The 13,985-nt window shown below is 42.4% G+C and overlaps 1 protein-coding gene across 2 annotated transcripts in view; it reads left to right on the top strand.

Moving 5' to 3' along the window:
• The window catches only part of angpt2b (angiopoietin 2b), a 135,229-nt gene that overhangs the window by 62,234 nt on the left and 59,010 nt on the right, over positions 1-13,985 (top strand). For both annotated transcript variants that reach the window (XM_052036372.1, XM_052036373.1), the window contains one exon: positions 6,270-6,397. In XM_052036372.1, the coding sequence (XP_051892332.1) occupies positions 6,270-6,397 (128 nt within the window). The remainder of the gene's footprint in view (positions 1-6,269; positions 6,398-13,985) is intronic.

Here is a 13,985-nt window from a genome sequence, read left to right as displayed (position 1 = left end):
CAATGCCAGATTGAAATTTCATGTCAGCCAACCAATTAACCATTACAGTAGTACAGTGATGTGCCTGAATGTTTCCAACTATGGCATTTTGAACAAGCTTACTCCAGAGAAGTTTAACAAGCTATGCCTTGAGCTCCTCAGTGTGGGTGTAGACTCAAAACTGGTCCTAAAAGGAATCATTTTACTGTGTGTTTGTTACAAATTGCTGTTCCATAAACCCTAATATTGATGGGCAATATAAAATACAGGTTTTTCACGGTTAAAGAGAATAACTGGCACTTTCCTAAAGCAAATTACTGAGCAGGATTGAGTGAGTTTACACACATGTTTGGGGAGGGAATAGAGCAGTGTCTTTAGAATTGCTTGAAAAGAACTGGCAAACTCACGGTGGTGCTTATTGTCTGTTTCCATTCCACGAATATCTACAGTGTATGGAGCTCACTGGCATTTCCTACCTAATTTAAAGCGATGAATAGTGTTCAGTCTCCTTCTGAGATGGTCACAAATAGTTAATTCCTACTCAGGTCCTTACCAGGTGTCCATTTGACAGAAGCATCAGTTAGTTTCATAGTCATCAAGTCATACAGCGCAGAAACAGGCCCTTTGGTCCAACTGGTCCTTGCCGATCAAGCTGCCCATCCAAGCTAGTCCCATTTGCCAGTGTTTGGCCGGTAGCCTTCTAAACTTTTCCTATCCATGTACCAGTCCACCTGTCTTTTAAAAGTTGTTATTTTACCTGCCTCAACCACTTCCTCTGGCAGCTCATTCTACATACAAACCTAGTCCTCCAGATCCTCCCATTCGACTTTGTAAGCTTAAGGAAAGCAAAGTGAAATAGCAGGGTGCACAGAAACAGTTCTAACCACTGACTTGGGCACAAAGGACTCCACATTGTGAATAGCACTTGTGTCTAACCCGAGGTTTGGAGTAAAGATGTTGACAAAGCCTTTTGGCATGTTCAGTCAGTGGCCAATAGGTAGAGGCAGCAAGCTACCATGACACTTATGGAGAGCTGATTAGACTCCTGTAGGTAAAGTCTGTTGAACGCAGTCAAGCAAATCTCCAGATATCCCCAATCCCACATCTTCACGGGCTGTTTAACCCTTTCAAGTGTACCTTTGCCAAGAACTCAAGGACTGTAATGTAACACAAAATATTTTATCATCTAACTTCATGCTTCTGCTTTTGTCTTTGGATTCTCTCTGAAACAGCTTATTTATTCCATTGCTGTCAATGCCACAGATCAATTTATTACTTTCATTTATTTATTTATGTTGAGGAATTTGCTTCTCTAAGACAATTTGATTGGCAATTTATATTTATTTTGTGATGGATAAAGTCCAGTCATGCTGTTTTCATCATACTGTATATCCTAGCCAGATGCAGATGGATGGCAATATGGTTTTGAACCCTGAGCAGATTCCCTGTCTAACATAGGAGCACTGAAGCAATACGTCATTACCTAATGCTCCCCTCTCTGAGAACGGTGGCCTCATAACAGACCAACGATCATTTTAGATCCCAGTGCTCTGCGTGGTCCAGTTACTCATCACTGACAATTCTCTTGCAGCTACGTTCAGGAGGCATTTCCTTGTGTTGACATTGGCTAACTCAGTTTTGTCAATTCATTATATGCATACTCACTGAGAAATAGTGGCAGTCCATTTTGCAGTATAAAGCATCTTCATTTTGCAATTGGACCAGCTCTTCCAAATTCAACTGCATATCAAGCCAGGAGCAAACCCTTACTGGGTTCACAGGAGAAGAGAGACAAAAGTTCTCAGGTGAACTGATCCTATTAAATATGAGACATGTCATCTGTACACCACCATACTGAAAACATGTGGCCCAAAAGTATTCCATCCCACCAAGCGAAGTTACTGAACAGGACAGCGGTAACTCTGCTGACAGTTGTGTCAATGCAACATTAGATCTTGGGAACTGACAAAGGGTGGGTGGACAATTAGAAATATTTTCATTCAGATAAGTATCAAATTATGAAATCTGATTTAAATTATACAATAAATAAATCAGAGCTGCATTGGTAATTGGTATACGCAGCTAGGGTATGGTTTGTGAGAATCCTGAAGTCCTGCCGTTTTTGTGTCCAGCATTACCTGAATATCTTGCGATGGATCAATGAATTGTTTTTGACTTATGAGCATGTTAACATGGCAGCTTTAAAATTGTGCTCAAAATGCTGAACGCTGAGTGGTAGTCAAGGTGTACCCTAATGCATTACTGTCATTTTCCCCAGTTTGACAATACCTTGTTGATACAGGTGTTTATTTTGGATGAATTTTCAACATGCAGAAAGATAGCCTGTATAAATAATAACATCGTGACTTTTTTCCTTCAACTTGTGCTGAGGGCCAGCAGAGGCCTGAGATGGAGATAAACACATTGAAATGTAGTTTGCATATTTTACAGCTATAAATAATATTCACATCGAGGTAAGGGTGCTTGAACCATTGATCCAAAAAGCACTGGAGGTGAAAATTCCAACCCATAACGGGGTTTCAATGAAAAGAAATACAAAATGTAAATTTGATAATTATGGTTTTAATCAGTCTGTCTCTTCTCCTGCCTCCTCAATGTGATCAGCAGCGCAAGATTAAACACAGTGTCAGCTGCAAACAGCTGTGATCAGCCTTGAGGCACTATGCTGGTGATCTCCCTCTGGGTTCCAGGGCAGTAATTAGTATTTAAATCCTGTGTCACATGGCTTCAAAACGCACTTGTGGACCATTTGTGAGGATCAGCAATGGTAGCCCCAGGGGACACCAGACACACAGCTACCTTGTCAAAAAATATTTTCTTATTGTTTATTTTGATAAATAAAAACTAGTTCATATGGTCAACTGCTACCCAATGGGGATGTGATACTATTTTCACTGATTTATTTATTCAATTGTTGAAACAGCCTCCAGATGTTTTTTCATCTGGTAATCTGAGGAAGCTGACACAATCAGGTACTCAGCGCCTGCATCTTTTGGGTCTATTTTTTACTGATGTGTCCTTACCACAAGGCCAACATGAGGATTAGTCAAGGAAGTGACTTGCAGCTATATTGCAGTTTTATATTTGCAGCTATTGCAGTTTTATATTGCAGCTATTGCAGTTTTATAAAACTTAGGTCAGGATGAACTTGGAGTATTGCGAGCAATTCTGGTCACCCCATTACAGGAAGGATGTGGAGGCTTTGGAAAGGGTTCAGATGAGGTTTACCTGGATGCTGCCTAGAGGAGAAGGTATGAGCTTAGGAGGTCAGAAAAACTTGAGTTGTTTTTTCTGGAGCATCAGATGCTGAGGGGAGACCTGATAGCAGGCATTGATAGAGAAGAATCTTTCTCCCAGGGTAGAAATATCAAGTACTAGAGGACATGCACTTAAGGTGAGAGGGGGAAAGTTTAAAGGAGATGTGCGGGGCAGGTTTTACTGACAGAGAGTGGTGGGTGCGTGGAACAGACTGCCAGGAGTAGTGGTGGAAGCAGATATGATAGTGTTTTTTAAGACGCTTTTAGATAAGCACATGAATATGCAGGAAATGGAGGGATATGGATCATATGCAGGCAGAGGAGATTTAATTTAATTTGGCATTGTGTTTGGCATAGATATTGTGGGCTGAAGGGCCTGTTCCGGGACTGAACTGTTCAAAGTGCTAAGTGCAATTCATTTATTACCTGATTGCAGCCAAGTAAAACCACAACTGCCAATAGCCCCCCACTAACACACCCCATTTCTTTCTGGTCAATGTAATTTGAGAGAGCGATTCCTTTATCTGAAGATACAAAAAGTAATGTTAAAGTTGTACCAGTTATTATATCCTCATCCATCATGTAGCAGGAAAACACAATGACGCTGGAGGAACTCAGCAGGCTAGGCAGCATCTGTGGTGAAAAGCAGGCGGTCAATGTTTCGGGTCAGGACCCTTCTTCAGGACTGAAGGTAGGAAAAGGGGAAGCCCAATATATTGGAGGGAAAAGCAGAGCAGTGATAGGTGGACAAAAGAGGGGAGGCTGGGTGGGCACAGGGTGGTGATAGGTCGATGCAGGTAAGAGGTAGTGATAGGCAGGTGCGGGGGAAGAGGGGAGAGCAGATCCACCGGGAGATGGGTCAAAGGTAAGGAGGAAAAAAGGGTAGAAGAAAGAGAGAGAGGCTAGGAAAGGGAAAAAAGAGGCATGGGTGTGGGGAGGGGGGGTGGTGTGGGGATTACTTAAAGTGGGGGAACTCAATGTTCATGCCGTTAGGCTGCAAGGTTCCAAGATGAAAAATGAGGTGCTGTTCCTCCGGTTTGCGCTTGGAATTCTCCTGGCAGTGGAGGAGGCCGAGGACTGTCATATCTGTGATCGTGTGGGAAGGGGAGATGCAGATCGCGGTTACAGACAGAGCGCAGGTGTTCTACGAAATGGTCATCTAGTTTGCGTTTGGTCTCACCAATGTAGAGGAGGCCACATCTGGAGCACTGAATGCAGGTGCAGATGAACCTCTGTCTCACCTGAAAGGACTGTTTGGGTGGAGGTGGTGTAGGGGCAGGTGTTGCACCTATGGCAGGGGCAGTGGAAAGCTCCCGGGCTGGGAGCGGGATGGGTGGGGGGAAGGGAGGAGTAAACTAGGGAGTCATAGAATCATAGAACAGTACAGCACAATGCAGGCCCTTCGGCCCACAATGTTGTGTCGACCTTTAAACCTCGCCTGACTATCTAACCCCTTCCTCTCACAAATCCCTCTATTTTAAATTCCTCCATATGCTTATCCAGTAATCTCTTGAATTTGACCAATGTACCTGCCTCCACCACCGCCCCAGGCAGTGCATTCCATGCCCCAACCACTCTCTGGGTGAAGAACCTTCCTCTGATATCTCCCTTGAACTTCCCACCAATTACTTTAAAGCCATGCCCTCTTGTATTGAGCATTGGTCCCCTGGGAAAGAGGCGCTGGCTGTCCACTCTATATATTCCTCTTAATATTTTGTACACCCCTATCATGTCATGGAGAGAACTGTCCTTGCGAAAGGCAGAAAGGGGTGGGGGGGGGGGGGGAAGATGTGCTTGGTGGTGGGGTCCCGTTGGAGATGGCAGAAGGGAAGTGGCAGAGAATGATGTGTTGGATACATAGGCTGGTAGGACGAAATGTGAGGACAAGGGGGACCTTATCCCTGTTAGGTCTGAGAGGGGTGGGGGTGAGAGCGGAGGTGTGGGAAATGGCAGAGATCCAGGTGTGAGCTCCCTTAACCACATTCAGGGGGGATGCCATGGTTAGAAAAGAAGTTGGACATCTCAGATGTTCTAGACTGGGAAGCCTCATCATGGGAGCAAATGCAGTGGAGGCAGAGAAATCGAGAGAAAGGGATCACGTCCCTGCAAGAGACAGGGTGGGAAGATCTGTAGTCGAGGTAGCTGTGGGCATCAGTGGGTTTGTAGAAGATGTCGGTGGAGAAGGAATCTCCTGAGATGGAGATTGAAAGATTGAGGAAGGAGAGAGAGGTGTCAGAGATAGTCCAAGTGAATTGGAGAGCCAGGTGAAAATTTGTGGTGAAAATTAGGAAACTGTCGAGTTCCACACAGGTACAAGAGGTGGCACCAATGCAGTCACTGATATCGCGGAGAAAGAGTTGAGTTCAACTCCCCCTCCCATACTATCACAGATATGTCAGTCCTCGGCCTCATCCACTGCCAGGAGAATTCCAAGCGCAAACTGGAGGAACAGCACCTCATTTTCCATCTTGGAACCTTGCAGCCTAATGGCATGAATATTGAATTCTCCCACTTTAAGTAATCCCCACACCCCTCGCCACCCCCCCCACACCTACCCCCAATCATGCCTCTTCTTTTCTTCCCTTTCCCAGCCTCTCTCTCTTTTTTCTACTCCCCTTTATTTCTCCTTACCTTTGACCCATCCCCAGTGGATCTGCTCTCCCCTTCTCCTCTGCACCTGCCTCTCACTATCTCTTACCTGCATCTACCTATCACCACCTTGTGCCCACCCCACCTCCCCTCTTTTGTCCACCTATCACTGCTCTTTCTCCCTCCAATATATTGAGCTTCCCCTTTTCCTATCTTCAGTCCTGAAGAAGGGTCCTGACCCAAAACATTGACCGCCTGCTTTTCTCCACAGATGCTGCCTGGCCTGTTGAGTTCCTCCAGTATCATAGTGTTTTTCACCTAATCATGTAGCAATTGGCCTATTGAACAATGTGCATAAAATAGTACATTTACTTTTTAAGCTTCTTGGAATAAAATGTTTGTTTGTTTCCTTGTTTGTTGCAGTAGAATTTCGTCAAATTCAAAAAGAAGAGCCAGTAGTTTATAAAGATTGTGCTGAAGTGTATAAATCGGGAGTAGCTAGAAATGGAGTCCATATACTCCATATCCCAAACACAACGGAACCAGTGGAGGTAAGGTGAAGGAAGTCCATCAAGATGAAGGTCTATGTAGTTTTTCTTTATTTTCACAATCCCTTATGTACTTATTTATTTCTGCTGTTGAATCAACCCCCCAACAACAATGAGCCATAGATCAATGTGCAAAATTGACGTAATATCAGTTTTGGTTTCCGAATAAGGAGTCCCTTGTTTAAGTGGGAGATGAAGAGGAAATTTTTCTGCCAGAGGGTTGTGAAGCTTGGGAGTTCTCTACCTCAGAGAGCTGTGGAGGCTGAGTCATTGAATATAGTCATGGCTGAGAAAGACATACATTTGGTCCACTGGGGAGCTGTGGATTGTGAGGAACAGGTTGAAGCCAAGATACAATCAGCCATGACCTTATTGAAAAATAAAGTAGACATGTGTATCCATTTGGTTCTTTTGTGCTTTTGAAATCTTAAGCTTAAATACATTGTGAGGGATTATACTGGGAAACCCTAACAAACCGCAGTGAATAAATTCTATTTATGGAGCACATTTCACAACTCCAAAATTACTTCACAGCCTGTGAATTGTTTCTGAAGATATATCATAGGGAAGCTTGGTGATTAATATTCTTGCAATATGGCCTCAGACATGGGAAGGAAACAGATGACAATCTAGTCCATGTGCGTCAGTATTGACTGGAAAATGTTCATTAAGGCACAGGAAGATTTTCTGAATGACAGAGGTTGCAACACATCCAATGTAAAGCACTTTGGAATAATTTGAGGTTGTGAAAGGTTCTGTGAAAATCCAAGTTGTTTCTTACTTTGATTTCACTGGTTGATCTTGAAATAGTTAAATCAAGTTTTTTGAGTATTGAAGGTATTCCTTCAACTTCTTAACTGAAAGGTGCCATCTCTGTTGTGACAACACGTTCTTGGTGCAACACTGAAGTGTTGCTTTAAAGGATGTGATTCAGCTAGAGAAGGTGCAGAAAAGGTTCACAGGAATGATTCCTGGACTGGATGGCTTGAGTTATAAGGAGAGATTGGTTAGGTTGGGATTGTTTTCCCTGGTTTGAGGGGTGACCTTGTAGAAGTTTATAAAATTATGAGGGCCATAGATAGGCTAGATAGTCACTGTCTTTTCTCCCCCAGGGTAGGGAAGTCTAAAGCTAGAGGGCATAGGCTTAAGGTGAAATGGGAAAGATTTAAAGGGGCAAGTTTTTCACACAGTGGGTGGTGGGTATTTAGTTATGACCTGCCAGAGAAGGTGGTAGAGAAGAGTACAATTGCTATGTTTAAAAGCTATTTGGAAAGTTTGAGAGGGATATGGGCCAAATGCAGGTAAATGAGACTAGCATAGATGGGCATCTTGGTTGGCATGGACAAGTTGAACTGAAGGCCCCAGTTCTGTGCTCTGTGAAAATGTGAATCTATGAATCTAAATTATGCATTCAAGATTCTGCAGGGGAACTTGCACTCGGGATCTTTTGAACAAGGGACAAGAATACAAATGCTGAACCAAGGTTGGCATTTATGAGTGTGCCCCAGTGGTACAGTGTAGTGAACCGCTCATGTATTATTCCAGGGTAATGGACTGCTGGATTTATGTCTATGTTTCCTTACAACAGTTCCCAGTTTCATTCTAAATCTTTTGCAGATGTGTGGCCAAATCAAGGGAGATAATTTGTGATTTGTGATCCAACTCACCTGATGAAGGATTATAAACTTGAGGCTTTACCTTTCTTTTTCACTGCACGGTTTCTGCCTGATCTGCTAAGTATTCCGACATTTCCAATTTTTGCACCATTCCACAGAGTCTGATTAAAGAGTAAAAGTTAAAAGGATCCCAGTGAATCACTTGTATGTGGCAAAGTCGGGCTGAAGGAATGAAAATTGCTTTAAACTATAAAGGTCATTTTAATAAATTTCTCGATTATTTATTTGGAATCAGGACTTCATTTAAAACTTCTGCCTAAAAAATGGATTTCATCCATTTTGATTCACTGAAAGGCACCACATTTTGCCAAATCAGATGTCACCAAAGTAATCACAAAATTTGGATATCCTTGAATTTAATAGCCATCAGCCTCCTCTGAAGAAACATTAAAACCAGACTACTGTGATTAAGCTGGCAGCTATCATGTCAAACCTGCATTAACTCATGAGAACTATGTCGACAGTGTAAAAGAGCCATTTCTATGGCAGCTAGGCTTAGATGGAGACCTTGCCGTCACAGAGAATGAGTGATTCATGCCTTATTTTGCTCATACCTTCAAGCCCCTGTAGGCTATAGTAGCACCCTGTAGGTACCTGTGAACTGAAATTATCAGTGGAAGAAGTCTTTGATCTGTACTTGAGCCTAGCAGTGATGAGAATTTTAACATATTGAATGATTGGTGGGGGGGGGGGGGGGGGGGGGGGGGGGGGGGGGGGGGGGGGGGGGGGCGGGGGGATTTAAAAATATGTTGAAGCAAAGTCCAAGCAAGGACACTTTTAATCACGCAGGATTCATACTTTCAGCTTGTTCTTCTCCTTGTTTTATTGAGAGGTAATAACAAAAGTCATGGGTCAAGACCTTGTGTCAGTCAGTAATTAGCAGGTGCTGTAGCCATTGAAGATGCCGTCATGGACATGAAATATGACTGAGAACTGAAAGCAACACTAGAGCGAGTCACAACAAGAATTGCCCAGTCCAATTTCTTGAAGGGTGAGAGTTCAACAGGAAGTGGGAACAAATGTTTTAAAGCGCACACACACAAAGCTTTTTTTTGTGTGATATTTGTGTGAAAAACTGGCACTTATGTTTCCTGGCACTTTTGTTTCTTTGTCCAGTAACAGATCGATTGAGTCAGCGACAAAAAGAAGTTTATCCATGTGAAGAGCTTTGTAAATGTGGTTTTGTCTAATCAAAGATATATAAACATAGTGTAACATTAGACCAACCATTTATCCTATGCCAACAGACTGCTAGATTTAGTTGCCATTGTTTATTTTTACTCGAATGTTACAGTTCATTGGCTGTTCATTTTAGCACCAAACTCCTGAGTACTCCAGACTTAAAAATAATTGATTTCATGAACAAAACCAGCCATTATGAACATTTATAGAGATTGAGTCAAATAATTTTTTATAGCATTTGATTGTTTTTGCTTTTGAATTTTCCCATGAAAAATATCACTTCCAGACTTATGAGAAAGGGAGCACAGCCATCTGCTAAAACCGTGGTGATGTTCATTTGTGAAATGATAGCAAAACACTGCAGATGTTGGAAATCAGAAACAAAAGTCGAAAATGCAGTGAAACCTCTGATGAAAGGTCACTGTCTTGAGACATTAACTCTCTTTTTCTCACCACTGATGCTGCCTGATCCACTGAGCATTTCCAGCATTTCCTTTGTTATTTCTCTTCTGCAGTCCGTTGCCAAAGATATATGGAGCAGCCTGGAATGACTCATCGCTGGAGCTTTACAGCTACAAATTTTTCATTCTCAGTGTGAGAAAATGGCAAGAATGATTTGGTTCACTGCAAGGACTGCAGACCTAATGATACAATAGCAGCTTAGTGCTAAAAATGATTGCATTTCAAAATAACATTGCACTCTGACCTGATGTTACCAGTTAGAGTTTATTTGTTTATAACGTCCATTGTTATTTGTTAGGTTAGGATGGTGCAGATGCATAACAGTGGGCATTTGCAATGGAATCCTAAGGCTGGGAGTTAATTACATGAAGATTTTTGCAGAGTGAGAGCCAGGGAAAGGTTGAGTGTAAGAGGAAAGATAGATAAAGAAATTGTTAGACTGGCTTTATTTAGGTCACAACCATTAGAAGCATATCTGCCTCAGTCACACAATCTCCAGTGCCAAGTTAACAGACCGGTGCAACAGTGATATCCACACAGTTTACATGATTGATCGATGCTAACTATTGTCAGGGACAATTAGTTCGTCTGAAGAGAGGATTAAAAAACAATACATTGCCTCACATCTTTTTCCAATTAGGTAAAAATTCAAAGAAGGTCCATTCACATTTTCACACATATTTTGTTCTGATTTTATTTACACGAGGGGAGTTCACAGAACCTGAATTGGATCACCCACACTCATTACTTCCGATGCAAACAACAAAGCCAAGTCTGTGCTGCCTGCTCATTTGCATGATTGCTGTATGCAGCCAGTGCCAACTTGGCTGCTCGTTAGCTCATCGCCTCAGCTGGGGCTCTAATTTTGTGAATGGCTGGTGCCACTTAAAGTGCTGTTCTGTGCCTCTTAAAGGGGAGGTGCATTCTGGCTGCAGCAAGTGTTGGCAGGCATTCTACAGCTCATTCCGGCCCAACAGATTCAACAATGGCCAAACACAAGAAATACAAGGTTGCCAGTTTTTTGATGCAGCATTGAAGGCCTTTATGGAGAGGATATTAAGAAAGGGAGCAGAGGTGGTGGAAGGAGGGGGCTTCAGGTGGGAGTTTGTAGTCCAGGAAGTTCTCCAGACACATTGCAAAGGCAATTGAAGGAAATGGTTGTGATGTCAATGATGTCCTAGTCCAGAACATAGTGAGGCAAATAGTTCAAGGATTTGGCATGCCTGGTCAAGGTCAAGAAATGTACCTTTAACCTGATATCCCACCAACAGCACCTCAAGGTGCCACACTGCTCAATGCCCCTCACCCCAAACCCTTTCACTCACCTAATAATAATCTCTATAAATCAAAGTTCAAAACTAATATTCATAAGTTTCACCACACCACTTCAGACCTCATGTTTACCTCTCACAATGATCAGCTGCTCAACCACGACGGGCACTTCAAGTGAACACAATGCACAACATTCAGTGGCACATTTTCCTATCCTTGTAGGACAAGGCGGCACATAATTGTAGGCAGGAACAGCTAACCAGTGGAATGGAATGGTGCTGGACTGTTTTATGAGTCCTGCCAGGATACGTGGTAAGGGTCCGTGTGATGACATTGAGGAAGTACAATCCCTTTCAGTGCGTGAGCAATCTGTATATTGACATGAGAGGTATGCTGCTTGTGGGGAAATATGCAACCTCTGCAAAACCTTGTGCTTATTCACCTGCTGCTGTCTCGCAAGAGGTAATGAAGAGCACTCAGCTCCGTAAATAGAACATCACCGTCCTTCCTCACACTGCAGTGAATGGGAAACTGAGCCATTGCAAATACCTCAGTTCAGGTCTGGAAGGAACCCAATACATTAAAGTTCATGACTCTGATCACATTGACACTCGTAGCCAGTTTGTTCCTTACACTCCATTGACATTTATGGCTGGAATAAGTGGCAGATTTCAGTGAGGCCAACTTTACTGAAGGTCACTTATACAATGCATCTGACTGAAGATGAGATGGGGGAATTGCTCTCTGAACTCTCTGGGCAAATGTACCTCTTGTTTAGCCTCTTATCTCTTTCCTTCCTCCCTCTTGTCCTGTTCTTTGTGCCCTCCATTCAGCCAAGCAGTACTTCAAAGCAAATGCTTACTAATAGGAGCAAGTGTTTAGTGCAGGAGCACTGAAGTCAAGGCAAGTTTTTTTCAGTATTTGACATACTTTCCTTTAAAGACATCATCAAGTTTTAAAAAAGTTTACAAAGTGCTAAAAGCTCATGGACCTTGAGCCACAGCCAGGACACACTATTCTGGAGTTAATAATTCTGTTAAATAACATTGGTGGGGGTGTCCTTCCAGTTGTAGTGTCTGGTCAGCTGCTCAAGGTTAGCAGAGACACGTTACTTCGAACATTGCATTCTGATAAGACATGTTGCCGGGACTCAAGGGACTGAGTTGTGGAGAGAGGTTAAGCAAGTTGGGACTTTGTTCACTCGAGCACAGGAGAGTGAGGGGTGATATTATAAAGGTGTATAAAATCACGAGGGGCATAGATAGGATGAATGAGCACAGTCTTTTTTCCAGGGCTGGGGAATCTAGAACTAGAGTACATCTGTTTAGGGTGAGAGGGGAGAGATTTAATAGGAACCTGAGGGGCAACCTTTTCACCCAGAAGGTGGCCCGTATAATGAATGAATTGCAAGAGGAAGTGGTTGAGGCAGGTACGCTAACATTTAAAAGGCACTTGAACAGGTACATGGACAGGAAAGGTTTAGAGGGATATGGCCCAAACACGGGGAAATGGGACAAGCTTAGAATCTTGGTCGGCATGGACCAGTTGGGCTGAAGGGCCTGTTTCTGTGCTGCATGACTCTATAAATCTGTGAATACCATCATAAAGTCGGCATTGCCCGCTCAGCTTTTTTACCTTGCAGCAGGTAACCAATATGGTGGCTAACTTGACACGTATATCCAATGTCAAATTGGAATCAATTTTTAGCACCTATTACATCCAAAATCTGTCAGAATGCTGAGCACATTTTCTTCTGTTTAATGATCTGATTTTGTGAGCCTTTGACACTTATTCTGTGGGAGGAAATATTATTGTTGCTTTTGGTGAAAGTAGGTTACTATTTTTCTCCAGTTACAGCATATTCTATTAATTCTATTCCAAATCAGTGATAGTTCAAGTAGCCAATTAAAGAATTTTGGAAATGCTCTTGAGAGTATAATTGCACGTATCACAGCAAATGAATACATAAGGAGTAATTGCTTACGTCACTGTTGTCTTTAATATTGTGACTGACTGTGAGAAAGTTCCCAGTCTTTATGCAGTTATTTCCTTTGGTAAGTGCAATTATATTTTCAAGAGCTATTTAAAAAGCCTTTAATTGGCTACCTGAACTATCACTCCTTTGGAACAGAATTGATAGAAAATGCTGCAACTGTGGAAAAATAGTATTAAAAGTGATATATTGAAAATATTGAAATATACTTCTTCACTCAGTGGAAAAATGAATGATTTCACTCAAGACTAAAGAATGATTTACACAGCACATCTTAAGGAAGTTAAAACCCTTCAAGATTCTGTGTAGGAGCTCAAGTGGGGTCTGAAATCACATTGAGGATTCGGAGTCCATTAAGTCCCATCCTGTGTTGTAACTGCCAGAGATGTGCTGTAGTAATGTGGATTCACTGAACTCTACTTCTGAAATTCAGTTCTGTTAAGGAGATTTGAATTAAATTTCAAAAGTGGAGTCCAACATGCACATCGTGTGTTTGGAAACTTACTTATGGGTTTCTAAGTCTCTGGGCAACTAGGCTGAAGAGTAGTCTGCACAATGAACAAAGACTGGAAGATCTAACAACCACTATTTTCACTTAGAAAGCAAAACATCCCAAGGAATTTCTTGGCTGTCTCATGAAACAATTTTTAACTAAGCTGCACAAGGAGACAGGTAACTTAAAGTCTGGTCATGAAGATAGACTCTATGTACACAGGGAAGAGTGAATTCTGAGGGCTGATTATAGACTCTCCCATTGAACGGCTGAAAGTGGACAGCTGCACACAAACTAAAGTCAAGAAATTACATTAAATCAAGAGGATCTCTTTTTAAACAAAAATCTCTGTTGCCAGATTACTTAAAGCTGGATTGGGGGTGGCAGGGAAGTATGATGGTGATGTGGTGGGGCGAGCTAAATTATAGAACTGAAAGTAAAGTTGCTGGGAAGCATCGAGTCAAAATCACTTCAGTCTTGAACTGACAGCTGTGTAATTAAATCATTCTGCTT

This window comes from Pristis pectinata, chromosome 22 (assembly GCF_009764475.1).
Source record: "Pristis pectinata isolate sPriPec2 chromosome 22, sPriPec2.1.pri, whole genome shotgun sequence".
Classification (NCBI taxonomy): Eukaryota; Metazoa; Chordata; class Chondrichthyes; order Rhinopristiformes; family Pristidae; genus Pristis; species Pristis pectinata.
Note: the sequence above shows the minus strand (reverse complement) of the source record. Positions and strands in the feature narration are given on the sequence as shown.